Source organism: Embiotoca jacksoni, unplaced genomic scaffold (assembly GCF_022577435.1).
Source record: "Embiotoca jacksoni isolate LCO1_2020_lvr unplaced genomic scaffold, fEmbJac1.0.p SCAF_22, whole genome shotgun sequence".
Lineage (NCBI taxonomy): Eukaryota > Metazoa > Chordata > Actinopteri > Embiotocidae > Embiotoca > Embiotoca jacksoni.
Genome location: NW_027185363.1, coordinates 10,641,638 through 10,663,206, shown reverse-complemented (window position 1 = coordinate 10,663,206; position 21,569 = coordinate 10,641,638). Strand labels below are relative to the sequence as shown.

The window sequence follows — 21,569 nt, the reverse complement described above, 5'->3', positions numbered from 1 at the left end:
GAAAGTATTCAGACCCCTTTAAATTTTTCACTCTTTGTTTCATTGCAGCCATTTGCTAAAAACAAAAAAGTTCATTTTATTTCTCATTAATGTACACTCAGCACCCCATCTTGACAGAAAAAAACAAATGTAGAAATTTGTGCAAATTTATTAAAAAAGAAAAACTGAAATATCACATGGTCATAAGTATTCAGACCCTTTGCTGTGACACTCATATTTAACTCACATGCTGTCCATTTCTTCTGATCCTCCTTGAGATGGTTCTACTCCTTCATTGGAGTCCAGCTGTGTTTAATTAAACTGATTGGACTTGATTAGGAAAGGCACACACCTGTCTATATAAGACCTTACAGCTCACAGTGCATGTCAGAGCAAATGAGAATCATGAGGTCGAAGGAACTGTCCAAGGAGCTCAGAGACAGAATTGTGGCAAGGCACAGATCTGGCCAAGGTTACGAAATAATTTCTGCAGTACTCAAGGTTCCTAAGAGCACAGTGGCCTCCATAATCCTTAAATGGAAGAAGTTTGGGACGACCAGAACTCTTCCTAGATCTGGCCGTCCAGCCAAACTGAGCAATCGTGGGAGAAGAGCCTTGGTGAGAGAGGTAAAGAAGAACCCAAAGATCACTGTGGCTGAGCTCCAGAGATGCAGTAGGGAGATGGGAGAAAGTTCCACAAAGTCAACTATCACTGCAGCCCTCCACCAGTCGGGGCTTTATGGCAGAGTGGCCCGACGGAAGCCTCTCCTCAGTGCAAGACATATGAAAGCCCGCATAGAGTTTGCCAAAAAACACATGAAGGACTCCCAGACTATGAGAAATAAGATTCTCTGGTCTGATGAGACCAAGATTGAACTTTTTGGCGTTAATTCTAAGCGGTATGTGTGGAGAAAACCAGGCACTGCTCATCACCTGCCCAATACAATCCCAACAGTGAAACATGGTGGTGGCAGCATCATGCTATGGGGTGTTTTTCAGCTGCAGGGACAGGACGACTGGTTGCAATTGAAGGAAAGATGAATGCGGCCAAGTACAGAGATATCCTGGAAGAAAACCTCTTCCAGAGTGCTCTGGACCTCAGACTGGGCCGAAGGTTCACCTTCCAACAAGACAATGACCCTAAGCACACAGCTAAAATAACAAAGGAGTGGCTTCGGAACAACTCTGTGACCATTCTTGACTGGCCCAGCCAGAGCCCTGACCTAAACCCAATTGAGCATCTCTGGAGAGACCTGAAAATGGCTGTCCACCAACGTTCACCATCCAACCTGACGGAACTGGAGAGGATCTGCAAGGAAGAATGGCAGAGGATCCCCAAATCCAGGTGTGAAAAGCTTGTTGCATCATTCCCAAGAAGACTCATGGCTGTACTAGCTCAAAAGGGTGCTTCTACTCAATACTGAGCAAAGGGTCTGAATACTTATGACCACGTGATATTTCAGTTTTTCTTTTTTAATAAATTTGCACAAATTTCTACATTTCTGTTTTTTTCTGTCAAGATGGGGTGCTGAGTGTACATTAATGAGAAATAAAATGAACTTTTTTGATTTTAGCAAATGGCTGCAATGAAACAAAGAGTGAAAAATTTAAAGGGGTCTGAATACTTTCCGTACCCACTGTATATATATATATGTATAAATATATATATATATATATATATATATATATGTATGTATATGTATGTATGTATATATATGTATGTATATATATATATATATACACACATATATATGTATATATATATATATATGTTGAATGTTCTACTGTGGGAGCAGAAATGTTGTTGTACAGAACGGATAAACACAAAGACGAGTATCGAACCCTTTAATCTTATACGTGGTATCCAGTTATAAAGACATTTCTTGAAGCCCGGTACAGGTTCTTTTAGTCCGGCACGCTGAACAAGATGTTCAACAATAATAAACCGTCTGTCAACGATATTGTTCCTTAACTTTTCACGACGGAAACAGAATATGCTGCGGCGGTCCGTGAGTCTTGTTTTTATGCCGAGTACAGTTTTCAGAGGTTTTATGTGACTGAAGCATGCTGGCAAGCTTCCAAGCAGGTCCGTGATCCAGAGGGTGATGATGATGATGATGATGACGACGACATCCCTGTGACTTCCATGAAGAGTGAAATCCCGTTGGAGGACTGCAGCGTGTTCTACGCCGCACGCGAAGGACGGGAGTTCCCCAACGCAGGTATTTAGAATGAATTCCAACTTCTGAACCACCTGAAGGAAGCAGCGAAACACTCGCCTACTTTTCTTTGGAATTCACTTGATTCCTCACGGGAAGACCAAACCGGATCGCCACATGATTGACGGGTGAGGCGGCCGACTGCGTCTCTCCAGACACCGCTTGTAAAAAAAAAAAAAAAAAAAAAAAAAAAGTGTATACTGTGGAAAAACAGATTGACCTCACGGTGATCGGCTCAACATACGTTGCGTGAACGCGATTGGCGAGTGCTATAATGTCAACTGACTTTCATTTATATGTCAAAGTCCGTCACCAGAGGTTTAACGACCAAATCCTGTTAATGTAAAACGAATCATGACATTAAACACCACTACCAATTGCTATAATTGCTGCATGTTGATCAACCTCATTAATGCCGTCTTGTTTTAAGTAGAGCCGAGTTATGACCGATGAGCTGGGTGTAAAACATCGGGCCGAAACGGCTTCAGGCGGGCGACGGCGTCGGCGAACTCCTGAACCGTTGAGAACGTCAATTTTCCTGCCGTACTTTCCCACTCCGATAATTACGCAATCTTAAAAAACAAAAACAAAACAAAAAAACTCATTGGAAACGAGGTCACGTGTCGGCCGGCGAAGACGCAGCAGTCCGAGCGGCGAGGGAATTAAATCATTTCTAGAATACGTAAGATAATCGTGTGCACATCAACCAAGTTTTTATTGCATTCAAAACGACGTCGCAATCGTTATTTGGATTAGAAGGCTGCAGCTGAGTTTATAATATATAAAAAAAAAAAAAAACTTTAATATATGTACTGTGGATCCCTTTTACTGTAAACAGCAACTCACGAGCGTATGTCCTCGAGACAGGAAGGTCCGTTGTCAAGAATTCACTGTAGAAAACGTTTCCACGCATCAAATTGTCTTTTTGCGGAACAAAACCATCGATCGTTATCGGTATATACACTGTAGAAAACATCATCTCGGGTCTGTGTGGGTACAAAGTCGTCTTTGTGGAAACGCGGGACGGGTCGGTCTTTGGTTCCACTCTTAAAGTGCAGTTTCTGTGGTGCAGCAGTGTCGAGTCTTTGGCAGCCGGAGATCAGGATCGGAGGTACGGAGACCAGTTTTCATCCTCCTCCGCGTCGCAATGTAAAAGTTCACTTATTTTTTTTTTTTTTGCTATTTTAACAAGAAGGTCTCCCTGTTTTCTCAGACTTCTCTTGTAAATCCACACTCTTGTCCAGGTGTGTCTTTTGTGAAAGAAAAAAGAAAAAAAAGAAGCCCAAACGGCTCTCTTAACTCTGCCCGAAGAGAAGCAGAGCGGCGACGACCGCGGCGACGGTCGCCGCCGCCGCCGCCGCCGCCGCGTCTCTCCAGCCGCCTCCGTGCCGTCCCGCGCAGTCATTGCGAGACCCGTCGTCGCCGTGGCCGCGATCGGACACCTGGCTGCACGACGAACACTGGACCAGGGGCATCTGGTAGGACGTGGCCCGCTTCTCCGGGCGGTCCGGGCTGGAGCCGTCGCTGGGTCGCTGGCCGTTGTAGAGCAGGTAGCGGCCGTGGGCGTCCTGCTCCATGCGGAAGAGCTCGTACTCTGTGTGGGGCAGTCGGATGCCCAGCGCCACGCAGCCGTTGGTTAAGGTGACGTCCTGCTCCACCCCGACCTGCCAGGACCCCTGCGCTCCACACTCGTTACCGTTGAAGACGTTGAGGAGGGAGGTGGTGGCGAAGTCCATGGGCGTCACTCTCATGTGGTTCACTAGAGGAGGAAGACACGAGAAGACCCGTCGGCTCCGATCTTAAAGATCAACATTTGGATCACACAGTATGAATTTTTTTTTTAATTTTTTTTTTTTTTATATATTCTGGAAAACATTCCTTTTTTTTTTTTTCATATTTTGGAAGTCATACTATAATATGAACGACTATATGACTATAGTATATATATTTGCCACTGACGTTACGGCTGCTGTGCACATTTTGGACGACATACTATAGTATGACTCTGTATTAAGTATTTGTACAACATGTATGACTTTATTTTTGAACTGATGTGCACGTCTGAAGTGGGAATCAAACCCAGGAATTTCTCCATGTTCTTGTAACTGTTCTAACCACTGCACCACTGTGCCATTTGTCACGCAGGAAAAAAAAAAAAAAAGTCATATGTCAAAGTATGTCGTCCGAAATATGAAAAAAATTCATACTATAGCATTTTGTCCGGAATATTAAAAATAAAACATACCATAGCATGTCGTCAAGAATATGAATAAGTCATATAGTATATTATATATATATATATAATATACTATATTCAAATATGATAAAAAAAAAAGTCATAGCATGTCGTCCAAATATGATAATAGTATGACTTTTTTGTGATATTTCGGATAACATGCTTTCGTATGACTTGTTGAATCACCAATGAACCCGACGTGCACGTCTTTTGGAGGAAGCCGGAGTACCCGGAGAGAACCCACGCAGGGAGAACACGCAAACTCCGCACAGAAAACGCCCCAGGGCCAGGATCGAACCCAGAACCTCCTGGCCGTAGAGGCGACGGCGCCAACCACTGCGCCGCTCTGCCGGTACTTGGTACTCAGCACCAGTCCAGCACAATAAAAAATGAGGAAAATACCCCCCTCCCCCCCGAGTTACCTTTGAAGACGAAGTCCGTCCCGCCCATCACGCGGGTGGAGTGAAGCCCTCGGCTGTAGCGTCCGCGGGCGTAGATGGTGAAGGTCGGGTGCTTGCAGACGGGGTCGGAGTAGTGGTAGTAGTGGCCCTCCCAGGTGTGGTTGTTGTCGTGGAAAACAAAGTGGCGGGTGAGGAAGAGGACCTCCGGTCGAACCTCGCAGCGCTGGCTCACCCACTGGCCGTACAGCCCGACGGTCAGGTCGGCCCGTGGCGGCAGGATGGGAGGGTGGAACTCGTCTGAGCGGTAGATGATGCGGCAGGCGATGCAGCCGTGGTCGTGGTTCTGAAAAAAAAAAAAAAAAATTTTTTTAAAAAGGGTACAGAAAATATTGATATTGTCCGAGTGGTTTATGTAGTGGAAGATAATGGGGGGGGGGGGGGGGGGGGGGGAAATTACAAGGAAAATAATTTTTTTTTTTTTTTAAGGGAACCAAGTACTGAAAATATTCATTTCTTTACATGAACTAAAATCAAAGATTTCTTTACGAGCTTTCCTCAAAAGGTACCTTGTGGCGTTTCTGACCGCTGGCGGTGCACTAGAACAAATGTTTTGATGCGGGTGTCTCGCACAGGGATGCAAATTACTGCCTCCGGTTTAGTGCCGTTCCACTAATTGGTGCTGATAACGCACAAAATAGCTTTCCAGTAGGCCGACGACATTTGTGAAAAAAAGGAATCGCTCGCAACAAAAACGTGGATGTAAACACTTTTTTTTTTTTTTTTTTTTTTTCCTCGTTGCAAACGTTTGAAGGGGAAGTGATTCAAGGACAACGTGTTGCGATGAGCAACGCCGGCTGTAAAGATAAATTGGCTTTTGAAAATAATTTCACAGCTGAAAAATAAACTTGTCAGTATCTTCTGTCGGACAAACCACGAGACAGACCCGATTCCAGCTATCTCAACATGTACTTGATGAAATATTAGGCGGACATTTACTTTGATACAACTGTAATAAAACTAAAATTGCTGTTTTATGACACTGGAAAAAAAACAAAAAAACATGGGGAATAGAATGAATAAAAGTAAATTTGTTCATGAGGTCAGAAAATCCCCAAAGACCTGGTCAATCAATCGTCTGCCGAGGCTGCACTTTGTTCGCAAACTCGGGAGTTCGAGCTGCCACTGAACATCACGCAGAGGCATGTTCATCGAAAACTTGATCCATCATCAGTACACCGTGTTGTGAAAGTCACGCAAAAGACGGCTGGCGTCCGCTCAAAGGTGTAGGAGGAAAAACAATTTCCTTCGGTCTGAATCTGGAGAGCGTTGGAAGCCAGACGAGGCTGCAGCCTTTTTTTTTTTTTCTCTCTCAAGAGTGAACTCATCATTTTACTGTAAAAAGACAGATGTCTGGATGAACTGCAGCCACGACACGGTGAACAGTGAGCCGAGCTTTCATGCTTCTTACAAACCAGGATGCCCCCCCCCCCCCACCCCCACTACAAAAAAAAGGCTTTGCAAATCCATAAATGGCACATTAATCATATTCAGTTGAAATCACGTCTGGTTTAGTGGAGCAGCATGTAATCATAATGACCACGTAAAGGACAGCTGCGGCTCTCGGACCGGACAAAAGACTCGAGGACCTGACGGATTTGGAGCTGGAAGCCTTCGTGCAGTATTCCACAAAACCTCTTCCAAAGACTAAACTCCTGGGAGGCGGTTCAGTTTTTTTTTTTTTTTTTTTTTTTGTGTTATTTGAGGGTGGTCAAAATGTAAGACCTAACCTCAACTCGATCACTCTTTTCCCAGACAACATTACGTCTGCATTCGATTTATGGGGAGTTAAAAAAAAAAAAGAAAAGAAAAGGAGAACAGTGAAAGACAAAAAACAGGAGTATCACTACATCCTGTAGAGGAGAAAATCCCAGTGCAGCTCCACAACCGCCTCAGAGTGAGAGGTTAATGGGACGACTGGATCACTGTGTGTGTGCGCGTTATTTTTACGGCTGTGTACCTCAACACTTGTGCGTCTGTGTTGGTGCGTATTAGTACCAAATATATATGGAGAGGGAAAAAGGAGAAATAAATACAGTACATTTTAGTGTGTATATATATATATATATATGGACACAGGAAAAAAGAGCAGAAGTGGGTGGAGTTTCTGAGGCAGGTGTGGAAAACATGTCCCAGATCTGCACACTCTAAAAAAAACGAGTCAGTGGCCAAGTAAATATCACAAAAATAGACAGTTAGTTCTAATCTTTACACTGTACAAACTTTTCTACAAACATTTCATTTGCGCTACTGTTTCTTGTTTGTTTACAGATATCTCCACCTTTGCATTTGTAAATCATACAACCTTGGATAATTGCAATAATCACAAACGGCTTTATTGTATTGTTTAACTGGTCTATATTTTTTTAACAGCCTACCATTTTGGATTGTGTGTCGGAATGGAACTTTTTAAACTGTTGGCATGAAATAATTAATTATACAATCAAATTAGTAAAGTGCTTTTGCTAAATGGACTCTGTTCCCTTGCATAAATGCCGATTGAGATAGTTGCTGAGAGTAGTTGAATATGGCAGAACCTCACCGAGAAAAATGGTCACCAGTCATAAAAAAAAAAGATTAATATGTTAGTTTGTAATTAACTGCAATCACCAGCGCTGAGTTTTAAAGCCAATTCAGCCCTAAGCGAGCTTTACGCAACCCAGTGTTTCTTCAATTATTTGCAGGTTGCAAATAAAAGTTTTACTGCCGCTGTGACACCGTTTAAAAAAAATATGATTCAGACCCAATTTATAGTTTTTATTGGATGATTGAGAACTTTTCGCCGACTTGGAGATGAACCATGTCACATAAAACTAAGCTCTAAACTAACATCATGTTTATTTGCTCTTACAGTTTGTGAACCTCAGTGGCGATGCTGACAATAATTTCACCAAAAAAAAAATGTATTGAAAGAAATTCAATACATCCCGGAGTAACCAAATCCCCCTACCCGAAACTCTGAAGGTCACTCATTAACATCTCGCATGTTTAATCTGCGCTAAAGTTTTTCAAGGTTTCAGCTTCAGCTCTTTCAGGCTTTGACGCTTTGTTGTTGCGGTTTACTTGCTTCAACCTCAGCTCCACCTTGAACCCCGGATTTCATTTTTTAACAGCCATTAAAAACACAGCCCAGAGGTGAAATCAGTTTGACATTCGCACACCGTTTTCCCTTGATGTCTTTCCTACGCAGAGATGTTGACAGATGATCAGCAGCAATAGAAGGTAATAGGCCTGCAATCAATGCCAATTTTCATTATCAATTAATCTGGGGATTATTATTATTTTTTTTTTGAATGACATTTAGTCCATTAAATGTCAACAATTTGTCAATAGCCTGTTGCCAAAGGTGTTGCCATGAAATTGCTAAATACTACACACTGAACCTTTAAGCGTGCACAGTTCAAAGGTATTGTTAATGCAGTAAAAGTTAAAGCAGCGGCGATTTGCAAATTTTAACTTTATTACTACTAAGAAATCGTAAACAGGCAGGTTTCTTTGCAACAGAGCAGCTACAGTATACGGATTGTTCGATATATACGTTTTGCTAGAAACAAAGCGTTTTAGAACTTCTGAAACTGAAGAAAAAGGAGGAACGAGGGAGGATATTACTGCCTTTGTTTCCTGTAAATGACAAGTGACACACAAATAATGTGCAATCTAAGCCGTGGCAGATAGAATTCCACTTTGTTTGGCAGCTTCTTTCATTTGGGGATTTTAAGGATTACATAGTTCACTGGAAGATATCCTGTCTGTATCTGTACCAACAGGTTTTGACAAAAATGTCTTAAAGCCTCACATGGTTTCTGTTGCTCATATAATATTTGCTTCTGGCCAACTTTCATGTTTTTTTTTTTTTACGTTAGTATCCTTTGAGCTAGACCAGCATCTCTCCTGTAAGATGACTTCCCAGGAATTCATAATAAGAGTCTTATCTTAGTCTGACTGGCTTAATTGCTCAAGTTTAAAATGTACTTCAAGGGTTTATAGGCTCACAAAGAAGTAACAAAAGGTCATTGTAACATAAACCAAACTAAAGAAAGAACAACAAGATCAAAAATGTACTTCTGCATGAAGGTTGTGTCCAAATGCATTTGAAAACAGCAACAACATAAAAACACAGATCCCTTTCTTACAAGGATCATTATCCAGTGGTCATTACTCCACCTCAGTGACGCAGCAGCGAGCCAGGGCGACAGAAAATGAAAGAAACAAACTTAAAAAACAGAGTCTGCTGCTTTACTCTTGCATCACTGCTGAGTCCCACCCAGTAACCACAAATGAACACGCTGGCACCAGCAAATGTTCTGGACTGGGACCAGCTCTGGGTGCTCCGCTTAAGATTAATGGATTGGAGAGTCAGCACGGCAATAAAAAACCCCACCGAAAAGAAACTATTACAATTTCAAGAGATGCTAGAGTGGAGGGATTTTTTGTGTGTGTGTAGGAAGGAGCGTGGTATTCTGTACTGCTGCTTCAATATCTAATTCAAAACTTAATTTACTACACGATCTCAGCTGATGACCAAAAAGATGACCAACACTCTAAAAGCAGTAAAACTTTTGTTGCTTAAAAATGCCTTCTGTATAACGCTGGCTCGTATTATTGAAGCAAATTACCGTTCTTTAAAAGCTCAGTTCACCCAAATAACAAAACAACATCCAGAATTTCATCACTTCTCCCTACTGGAGTCTGCCAAGCCGTTAGTGTTGGGTGTAGGCACTGAGGTTTTGTAATATACGCATTTGAGATTCCTCAAACGCAGTGGAGGTCAGTGGAATTTAATTTGAGACAGTCAGGGCATTGAAAACATATTTAAAGCTGGATTCATGCATTTCTGGCCACTTGGGGGCAGCACAAAAAGTTGCAAACACAACAGTGATGCATTATCACCTCATCAGTGAGTCTATGGGGAAAACATGCAATCAAACATTTGCCAATTTACCCGTATAGCAGTATTCACGCTTCATTTAGCTCCGTTTTGGTCTCCACCATTTTCTATGTGGAACATGTCTTTAGCAGCTAAATGCTCCACAGTGTTTACCAGCTAGTTGCTAAGTTTCTGTGTCTGTTAGCTTGAATCAAAACAATAAAGTTCCTGGCTGTAAAACCAAAACCCTGAGCTGAAAGATGTTAAAATGGAGCTGGAAAAATTTGTCCAAAACCTTCTGCGAGTTCCCGGCGACAGGTGACACCAGGTACTGCATGTTACACAATTATTTTTGGCCCATTTTTCATACAAACATTGATTAGTGCAGCTTTAAAATAAATTAACTGCAGCATTTCATTCCAAAGAAAATTACTTGTTATTTTGTTGGATAACCCCAAAAAACACACTGAACAGTTTGTATTAGAACTGATTTCCACCCTGTAAAAAGTTGACAGCATATTAGTTTTGATTGTCCACAATAAAGTGGGGTGGAGCGGTATGCTTAGAAAAATATGATATATATATATATATTTTTTTAAAGTAGTTTTTCAATGTTGTGAGCACCAGAAAAGGAATTTCATCCTTCACTGAACTGGCAGCAGAAATCAAAGAGACTCTAAGAGATCTTTGGTAAATAAAACCAGAACTATCTGCATGTAAAAATATCTATGTTTTGATCATTTGGGTGAACCGAGCCTTTGGGTAATGCTGTAACTGTGTTTGACCAACCGCAACTTTCCACCTCAGAGTGGATCATCGCGCCGAGAACACCCGGACGTCCGTTTTATTCTGAGAAGATTGAGGAGAAACGGCGCTCATGCAACACTTTGATTCGAGCCTCAGGCATGCATGAAATCAGACCTGGTATGTGCTCGCCGGAATAATTCATAGGGCTGCATGAGTCCAAATTCTAGGAATACCACATGTTGATTGCTCCCGGAGATAGGCCCGGTTTCACATTGCGGCGCTGCAGGCCGGCGGGGCTTAAGGAAGGCCGCCGTGGTCATTACAGCGCCACGGGGGAGCTCGTCGGATCACAGCTCCTCTCTCCACACTCTGTTTACATTCTGATCAGAAACACCAAGCCCCGTCATCCCCCGCCTACAAATGGATGTTTATTTAGACAGCGGACCCGAACAGGATTTCATTGTAATCTCTGTAGAGGGTGACAGTGAAAACATCACTCCAGGGTTTCAGCCGGCGGGGAAACTGCTGTTCAGCAGTGTAAATAGTGAAATTGCATCCCGTAAGCACAGTGGAGGGAAGAAAGGGCTCTCTCTCTCTCTCTCTCTCAACTTTACGTGCGGGAGATGAAATCAGAATGTACATAGCTTCTGGTTTCCATCAGTGCAAATGTTTAACGTGTGTTATAAGGCCAAGATTATTGACATACACACTGCTCCTAATTCATTATTTAAATAGGTGAAAGGTGGATGTTTGTAGCACCGGACAGTTGGACCTCACTGCCTCAGAATATTTCAGATTTTCCTGTCAGTTGTCAATCATAGAAAATTACAAATTAGCTTGACATTTCAGCGGTCTATGTATGTGAGGCAGTTATTGTTTAATCCACCTATTTAATAAACTGTACATTAGTCTCAGGGTGTCGATGCACAAAATAACTCGCTTTCTTTTCAAAAAAAAAATTCCTGCTCTGTCTTGGTGTGTGTGGTCTTTGTGGCGTGGAGGGTGGACACAGTGGGAGTGGAGTTCAGCTGAGGTTAAGCGCTGACCCGAATGCTCGGGACTGAAAACAAAACCATACTCGAACTCGTTCGTACGTTCCAATGAACACAAGACTCGAGTTTGTGGGCAGGAGGAGTTCACGTCCCTGATGCTGAACTGCAGACTCCTGCTGGTAGGTCAGCATATGGGTGAAAGGGAGGAGGGTGGAGTGGCTGTCTGCAACCCTCCCTGAGTCAACAGTAAGGTGACCAATAACAGAAAACTTAATTCAACTTCCAATTCAGGAATATATAAAATAGAAATCAATCCCTACAGTTAGTTCCGATCTGATCGGTTTGCGGTTATTAACACTTTTCATTGGGATAGATTTTGCACTGCCAACAACTTTACAGTAGATATTGTCCATGAATGCAGCACAGACACAGAAACTTAGAGGTGAAAAAGTCTGAAAAGTTTCAACCAGGTCCCCTCCAGCATCCCGAATAAATGTCTACCCTGTTGCACCTTTAACCACACCCAACAGTGATGTCATAGCATCCTGAAGTTCACCTGTGCGTCACTGCAACATGGCGACTCGTGAAGCAGTTAAAAGGTATTAATCGGCAGCATTGATTCATCAACCTTTTTATCTTTTGACCCCTCAAAAAAAATGAACCAAATATTGATACCGCTTCTTAGACAAGTTTTTTTCCGAGGACTCTAGATGTAAAACTATCCAGCAGTTTAATAAGTAATAACACAAAGAGTTTAAGCCCCGCTTTAAGAACCACTAGCAGGAGCTCGCAGGTGGGAACCACTGATCTATTCGAGTCTATTCAAGCCAGAGGTTTTGCTCTAGGAAAAAAAAAGTCCACAGCCACATGTCACCCTCATCCCTCTGAACCCTAACTGAGAGACTGACCTTGGCGTTCTGCAGGGCGGTCTGGTAGCTGGACGGCTTGTAGTACAGCCTCTGCGACGGCTCGGTGTGGATGTCTCCTAAAAACAGCTCCTCCACCAGGTGGTCCAGGTTGTGGTGCAGGTACTGCTTCTCCACTCTCAGCAGCTGCAGCTCGTGCATGGCAAAGTTCAGCTCTCGGGAGCAGTCGTAGCCGCCCTCCTCGCTCCACAGCTCGTAGGTCACGCTGGGCTCCCAGGGGCCCTTCACGGCCCCGCGGCAGCTGTGGTTGAGCCTGTGGCTGAGCTCTTTGGCCACGGTGGCTGTGTGACACACCATCTGGGCGCGGTGGAGGTGATACTCCGCCTCCGTGCCCCCGCGGATGATCCAGGAGGCCTGGCGTAGGCGCAGTCGACCCCGGATCACCAGCGTGTAGGTGGGTTTGGTGCAGTGGTTGTCCTCGTAGTAGAACTGGTGAGCCTGGAAGGTGTTGTTGGGGTAAAACCTGTAGGAGCGCGTCAAAAACTCCGGCCCCGGTCTCACCTCACAGCTGCAAGACAGGAAGACGATTCAGTGATGCCAACGTTTACCTTGATCCTGCTCAAAATCAACAGAAATCATTTGGAAAGCTATGAGAAGTTATGAGAAGTAAAAGAGAAAACAAACAAACCTGGTGGACACCCAGTGGCCCTCCACGCTGGGAGGCATCTGCACAGTGATTCGGGCTCCATTGTGAAGGTGCTTCAGCATATGATGGCACTGGGAGTCTTTGAGGGACCGGCCGAAGGTTTTCTCGTGGGAGAGACGGCTGGAGCGACCGTCCAAGTAGTGAAGAGAGGAACCTTCGGCCCAAACTGTGGGAACAACGACACCGAGGTGAGCCGTAACCTGATATTCTTTAAATAAACTTGTAAAGTTTTTGAATATTGGCGTCTTAATTCCATCGTTTCATGAGGATAAGATATGCATGCACACTAAAATCATAGAAGTACATTTAAATTAGTTGTTTTAAGGGCCATCAGCAGTGCTTGAACTTCAGATTTTTGCTTTGTTGCTGTAGAAAAGTTAAATAAACCACTGAGGAATCTGTTTAATCTGGCAGGGCTTTTCAGTTTGGATCTTTACATCCTAACAAATGAAATACAACCGCTTTTAAAACAACTAATAAAGGTAAATACACTGAGATCAAACAGAGATTGTTAGTTTTAATGTCATGGTTTCAATCTGCACGTCTTCTCTGAAGTGTTTAGAAGGTATAATTTAGTCAGTTTAACTCGTGTCATCACACCAGGGATTACAGACATGTATCAGCGACCTGCAACACCTGGTATGAGTGGAGTCTTTATAGGTTAACATTAGCTGATGATGTGATGAAAAGGCAAAGTTGAAAAACTGATCCCGCAACCGACTTGAACAAACACCGAAACAAAGAAGTGAGAAGATCGTGCTGAAATAAAGACGCAAAGACGAGAGCGGGAATCGCATACGCTCGGTTCCCACCCTGTCCGCATGCCCTTGATGCACCGCATGAAATAACAATACCTTCAGCGATGGACCGAGCTTAAAGGGATAACATATCGGAAATGAAAGCATTTTCAAAGCCTGCAGCCAAATAAAAGCCCTGAAGCTCACATTCCAGCGAGGATTTATTCCATGTGATACTCTAATATCATCAAAAATCTACCTTGAAATATGAAGACTTTGCTTTAAATTCTTTCTATTGGACCCGACTTGCCTGGCAATATAATTTAACGCCCAGGAATGCCGCTGCGGTCGCCTCTGCGCTTTTAATTTGAGACTAATAACACAGAGGGTGGGACGAAAACATCTGATTAAAAGAAGTCAAAAGCTCCATGAAGAACAAAGCTCCATCCAGCTGTTTTACACCCAGCGAAGCAGCTCCTCCGCGAGCTAGCCCAGGCTTGTGTGTAAATCACCACATCACAGCGCTGCTCAGTGGAAACACTGGACAGTGGGGAGACTTGATCCCCGACTCAGCTGGTGGTATTAGTAACGCTGCTTTGCTCGCTGGAGCTGTGTTAAAAATCAAAGCAGAGGCTTCACAGTTTGCTGCATGTTCTGTATGTGTATATGTGCGAGGTGTTTTTTTTGTTGTTTTTTTTTTTTTTTTTGCACCTGCAGTGAGTTTAGACCACGGGAAAGACCCTGAGCGGCTGCCAACAGCTTGTTTTCACAATGACGAGAGCAGAAACCACCAGCGTGTCTGTGTGTGTGTGTGTCTGTATTTATAAGGCAACCTGTAAGATGTGAAACACAAACAAACGTTTCACCCCACCCAGGTCATATATAACCTGAGGTTTAATGGCAGGTGAAGTTCAGGGTGGAATTAACACACAAAACACAGACAAAAGTGGAGACACAAATGTGTGCCTGTTCCCATATAAAATGTGAAAACGTGAATTTCTCTCAAAGCTGAGGTATAAAAAAAAAAGAAAAAGCACAAACACACCAGCATGAACACAGATACACAAAACTAGGGCTGGAGAATATACAAAGATCATTTAACTATATCAACTAACAATCAACTAATGAATTATTACTGAAGGAATCAATTAATTAATCAGTGAAATGACAGAAAATCTGCAACAATTTCAATAACAAATTATAGATAAATTGTTTTTAATAGTCTGCTTCCTGCTCCTAAAAGCAGACTGCGGACTGTTTGATTGACACGCCGTCATGTCCATATTTATGACACTATAACGAATGGTGGGAAAAATGCATTGACTTTGTATTCCATCAGAGAAGCTGATGCTTTTTTAGACCTATTGGAGCCAGAAGTCTTTTGGAGCCAGCTCCTAGTGGTCCTCAGAGGTAATGCGCTCTTCCAAATTGGCTTCACTTTTCAGACCCAGAAACAACTTCCATGTTAATGGAGTTTAAATGGGAAAAACACGTGCAGACTTCAGTAGAGGTATTTTAACCCGCCAAAAAACTTAACTCAAAGTCCAGTTGCCTTTTCAGAAGCTGCCCGTCTGTGCCAAGTTAACCTCACATGACAATAGGTGGGATGAAAGCTCCGGGAAAAACTAGACAGTGGACGAAAGTAATGTGATTGTACTAAGTACTTTAAATGGTGCATTTGTTTTTTGTTTTATTACTGAGGTAAGTCTGATACTTTCTTAGTGTAACTTAATCGAAGTCCTATCAGTCGTACCTACAACAACAACAGAAACGGAACAGAATCATTCATCATTCATCAACACCACAACGTTTTTAGGTGCACCAAATTAATATTGTTTTAATTCCCGGTAACCGAACAAAAAAGTTTCTCGGTAAAGTTTTAATTCACACAAAGTCAACAAAGGTCAACTGTATTCGAGCTACATCATAAAAGTACCTTCATTATCTTTCCCAGTGTTGAAACAAATCTGTGACTTTCGGCTTTCTCGTCACTTAAAAAGACGTGAAATGTTCAGGAAGAAACCCGAATCGCATTTATCGGTGAATAACAGGCGTCATATTAAATCAAGTTTTTTTTTTTGCCGTTTTTGATGGCAGATAATGCCTGATGTTCAGCTGTTTGAACAGAGACAGACCTGATCCAGAGTCTGCAGCGTCAGACCAAAGCTTGAGAAAATTTCTAAATTATAATGAAACGCGAGCTTTATTTAGAGCAAATCTTTTTACATGACATCAAAGCCAAATACGAACCAACTCAAAATGGAAAACAGGCTTACAGGGAAATAAACGAGGAAATGATTACAAGGAGGTTACATGTAGCCTGTTTGTAAAATTACTTTTTAAGAGGAAGCATCATACGTCTCGACGGTTCTTCCAATACCGTTACTATTATTTTTTTTTTTTAAACTCTTCCCTCATTAAGGCAATAATCAGAAGGGCTTGACTCGGACCCTCTCTGGTCCCTCGCTGCCGCCGCCGCTGCTTTCCCCAATCTAAATCAAAGCGCCCACAAAACTCCCAGAGCCCAAAACCACGGCAAACATTTCCAGTTGGCCTGATCCCACCGGTGAGGTAAGAGCGCCGGGACCCCTGACAAGAGGAGAGACTCCGCAGCGTTTATGGGAAGAGAGAAATCCACAAGTGCCGGAGCCGAGACCAGACAAAGGAACTGTTCTTTGTGTTATCTCACACTTTGGCAGTGACCATGAAGGAATGAACGAGGGCAGAGAAAATAACACTTTTAACTTGAGGACGACTGGATCCAGAAGCTGGAGCGCGAGTGGTTTCTATTTCAGAAGACTTTCTACACTCGCATTGCCGGATTTTACAGGTAAATATTACACCTGCTGCGCCGACGCGCGTGCATCTGCAGCCGAGAGTTGCACAGGTGAGGATTTTACATTCGGCGTGAAAAACACGTACGTTTTGGTTGAGTAACAGCAGTGTGCAGCGAGCTGTCAGGCTGCACCAACATGTGGGAGGGAAGGTAAGAACTGGAAAGGTTCCCATGATTCCCTCGCAAGCATTCACGTCATCAGTTGACTCATAAAAGCAGCTGCAACTCTTCTGGTGCCAAATCTTCTCGCCCAATCAATAAACATGGGAAAAAAATTGGATAGAAAGACAAAAACATTAGCAACTTTTCCTAATTGAATGTAATGCCAGCAGGCAAAGTGTTACTAAAACTAAAAACACTAATTTTGCTTCATATGAAGCGTATTGAGGTTGAATGAGAGTTGTTGTTTTTTTATTGCAGAGTTGGACGTGAGAGTGTTAAAATACTGTGTTTGTTCGATATAGCACTGTACTGTGACACGATTGTTAACATTGTGGCGCCACATTTTTTTGGGGGACTTTTTAAGAGTCGTGTTGGAGTTTTTACAACTAAGAAAAAAAGAAAGAAAAGAAATGACGACAATTAAAGCGGCAGACAAGATTGAGAAGAAGCGGTAAGTTATGCCAACGGCTCCGAGAATTTGACGCAGTGATATTTCCAGCTGAATGCTAACATCAACATGCGAACATGCTCACAATGTTTATCATGTTCACCATCTTTTTTTCTTTTTCTACTGTCTTTGCTTTCTAAATTTTGTTAATTCGCGCTAAAGTCTGAGGCTGGTGGGAATCTCACAACTTTTTGTATTTGGTCTAGAATCAAAACTTTGACCTGAGGATGGCAGTGGTGGGAAAAAAAAAAAGGTCCAAAGTTACTTATCTTAATTTATCTTCTGTGGAACATGAATATTTGCACCAAATGTCATGTCAATTTCTTCCATAGTTGCCAGAACATGTCTCTCAAAACCATAACTGTCATAACGTCATGGTGACATTAGAAAACAGTAGGATTCATCCTTTTGGGGATCATGAATGTTTGCACAAGATTTCATGGCACTGCATCCAATAGTTTAGATATTTCAGTCTAGATTGAATGTCTGATATTACTACCACGAGCACGGATAAAATTTATTCCATTTTGACATCACTAAGATTTTTAAATCCTGGTTGTTATTTTGAAGGTATTATTATTATCGTTACTATCTTTATTATCATTAGCCTATGACACAAAATGCATTTTTAAATTTCTAAAAGGACACACTGACATGTACTACACACTAACATGTACTACACACAAATGGAACAAGACTTTTATACTAACAGGGTCCCTTCAGTCTCATTTCAAAGTGTATAAAATTTTCTGGAGTTTCCAATTTTTTTTTGGACGCTTTTAGTTTCAAATGTCAGAAACAAACTTTGCAATCATATATTGAGCCAACATGGGGGGAAAAAAAAAAAATCCTTGAAGAGGCCAAACCCCCCCAAAAAAAATCAACAATCAATTCTATTACAACTGTTAAACTTCCATAATAAAATAACGGTATAGATAAAACTTCCAGAACTTTGACTAAATGGAGCTTCAGGTGAGATTGTTTTGGTTTCTTCGCTGAGGTGTTGCTGGTTTCAGCCGTAGAACGAATCACTGCTGCTGGCAGTCATCACTATGTGTCTCTCCAACATCTGTCTGCCCCTCTTGTTTGATCCTGTCTCTTTCTGTCACTGCAGTTTTGTCCAACTTTCATCAACATGACTTTCAATCAGACGGTCCCTTTTGTTGTCAAAACTTCTGACTGTTCCCTCTGCACTTACAGCCTTGATTACTCGTCCTCTTTGGACTTTGGTTTTGTCATCTCAGGCTGCTTTCAAAAGTCACACATCAAAGTGTTTATTTACAGACTTTAACAGCTGAAAAATGCAAGTAACTGACTTTCAAACCAGTGTTACAACTTAGTTCTTAGAGCCTGATTACGGTCAATATGTTTTTTGTATTTTATTTATTTTATTCCCATTTCCTTATAATGTTAGTGTTATTATTACTGACACTTTGTTGTGTCTTGTGCATGTACGCCTAACTAGATGTCACTATTTCTGGCAAATGATTAAATAGAATTTCCGTTTGAGTTCCTTTTCCAAATTCTCTGTGGCTTTAAATTCACTGTTAATTTAATTTCATGCTTCGGTATATGGCGAAGCTCTTTTGTAAACCATTTAGAGTGTCTGCTGCTGAAATTGTTTGTGGAATAAAAAAAGTTTCTCTTTTAAACTTGAAATCAGAATACTAATGTTGGAATTAGACATAGGAATATAACATCAGTAGAGTTACAGCTTGAAATTGTGATTAAAATGTTGATTTTTTTTTTTTTTTAAGAATTTGTGTTGTTATTGTCTATTTCTTCAACTTTAGTAACAAAGACTAACACTGGACAGAAAGTCTCTTCGCATGTTCTCAAATCAACTTTTCCTTCGAAAGAAAGAAAATCCATCCCACACTTCTCCCTTACATTTTAAAATTGCTGAATATTTACAGATATAATAAAACTTTAAAAGGTCCACCGAGGCTGCACAGAGGACCTAAATTCATGTCAGTAAAAAGTTGAAGTACAAGCAGCTGTTTCTCCACGTGAGTCCATTTACTTCTCTGAATATCTGTCTTTTTGAGACTTTGCAGTTTCTCTTTGCTGAAGGCTCGCTGAGGTTTTCTCTCCCAGTAAATTTACAGCCCACACTAATCTAGGCTGACAGTGCATTTTCATTGCCACGATGAAAGGCTGCAATAACACACCACCTAATTGAACGTTAGATTCCCTTAAACACACTTAAGGATAAGTGGACTCCAGAATATATATATATATATATATATATTTTTTTTTTTTATCTCAACCCGGTCATTTGAAGTTGCTGCCAAATGTTTCCTTCCACTGTCACTGGGAGCAGATGGACTGGGTCAACAGCAGTCCCTTAATCCTCTGCTGCTCAGACAGGGGGTTTCATCGGGAATGGATGTTTTTAAGTGGCTCTTAATTCTCCCAATGCTTTCATCTGCCCAGCAGCCCCCGGGAAGCGTTTTTATTGCCTTCTAACCCTCAGACATCACTGTGGGCATAACGCTATGATTATTAGTCTTGTTGGACACAAACACACCAGCTGATGGTAAACAGGTGTGCTGAGGTGAACGGAGGCCACATGTAGCACCTCAGTGAATAAGATGTCTCTGTGTGATCTCATCCTGTTTCACGTTACATTAATAAAAAAAAATCTTCCTCTTCTGTAGTATGCACTTTGTTGTTTTGTTGCTCACGTGGGTTAAAACATGTTTTTCACTCATTTTGTCAAACCTCCACACTTGTTGCACCACATTAGACCTCATAACAAATCCAACCAAAACACGGAAAAGTTACTTACCCAAAAAAGCAACAAGAAGCAGTGTAGATGACGACCCCATTCCGCACTTCAGGGGATTCAAACGAGTTTCACTGGTCACACCGTGGAGTTCAAGCTTTCCTTTACGCAGCGCCCTTCGTTATTCCGTCAGAAATCCTCACATTTTGGATCCAAAACGTGGAGAAGACAATCCTGAGAAATCCTAACATTATCAGGGAATACACTTCCGATTCGCAAAAAAAAAACCAACAACAACAGCGGTACTTTGAGGTTCAAAACAAAGAAGCACACCTATAAAGTCCAAACTTTACGGCACAGCTCCCTGCAAGAAGTAAAGATTGCGGTTCAGCGTTCAAATGAGGCAGCTTGGTTACTTTTACGCGCGTCCTCTGTGCGCCCTGCGTGCTGCTCCCCGGAGGAGTGTCTGAACGTGTGTCCAGCGATTGGACCCCCCGCCCATGTAGATATTTCATGGGCGTGGAGAGTGTGGTGAAGTTCTCCCACTGTCAGGTCCACACTGCAAAAAAAGTCGCCGATGGGTTTAAGTTGTTTGAGTCAAGTGCTGAATCTGGAAATCTTTTAGTAATGACTGTGAAAACACTGCGTCCAATGCCAGCTGGCAAAGCAGCACTAACAAGATCATATCATCACAACGTAATGGTCCCAAATAGATCTGAATGACAAGTGAGTACATTTGACTTATCCATGCCTTAAATTGACGTTTTCCTTAACAAATAACTTCCTATTCATTTACAAATTTACAAATACAAATAGCTGGGAAATTACATTCCCTACAAAATATTCGATGGAAATCTCTTTTAACATTTTTGAAGTTTTAAAGTGACTGAAAGAGATTATTTAAGAGTAGAACTATAAAATACCTTAAAATAAGATGACATGATTAATAAAAAAAACTCGCATTAAGCGCCACCGTGCACACTTGTTCAATACAGAATTTGTTACTTGGAGTATGTTTAAAAAAACCAAAACAAAGCTCAGACGTTTCCTTGTGCTACCTGTGCAGGTGTGTTTTAAAGTTGAATATCACGATTTATATTTGTACACCGAGAGCTCATCACACTCCTGGTTTTATACACCTTAGTTTGAACTGTGACCTCTGGTGCTGACTCGTCGATGACCCATAATCCACCTGAAAATCTACCTGCAGCATTACAGGAAGGATTTTAACTGACTTCCTGTGTTCCTTTACATCCTGTGCTCTTAATTTGGAAAAACAATGTTTGTACCTGATTTGCCCCTTTTATTGTTTCATTCATGTTGCAGTTGTGTAAATATATTTCTGTGACACACTAATCCCTTGGAAAATGGAGGACAAACTGTTTTCCATCTGATTTGATCTGTTTGCTGAAGAAACTACTAAAGTACTTACTTAAAGTAACGTAGCAACAAAGTAACAAAACATTGGTACGAGTAACGCAAAGTAACGCAAACACGCTACGAACAGATCGGGTCCAGTGGACATCCAGGACGTGGTCCAACCTTACACCCCAGCCCGCTCTGCTTCTACCAATCGGCTTGTTGCTCC

General features: G+C 42.0%; 1 protein-coding gene across 1 annotated transcript; it reads right to left on the bottom strand.

Annotated features, from left to right (window-relative positions):
* Positions 1–1,826: 1,826 nt before the first annotated feature.
* LOC138203189 (protein APCDD1) lies at positions 1,827–20,414 on the bottom strand. The gene is made up of 5 exons (XM_069157909.1): positions 20,045–20,414; positions 13,053–13,236; positions 12,407–12,932; positions 4,857–5,178; positions 1,827–3,957 (listed from the first exon to the last, which is right to left on the bottom strand). Exons 1-5 carry the CDS (start codon positions 20,082–20,084, stop codon positions 3,494–3,496), a joined length of 1,536 nt encoding a protein of 511 aa, XP_069014010.1. The 5' UTR covers positions 20,085–20,414; the 3' UTR covers positions 1,827–3,493.
* Positions 20,415–21,569: the final 1,155 nt, after the last annotated feature.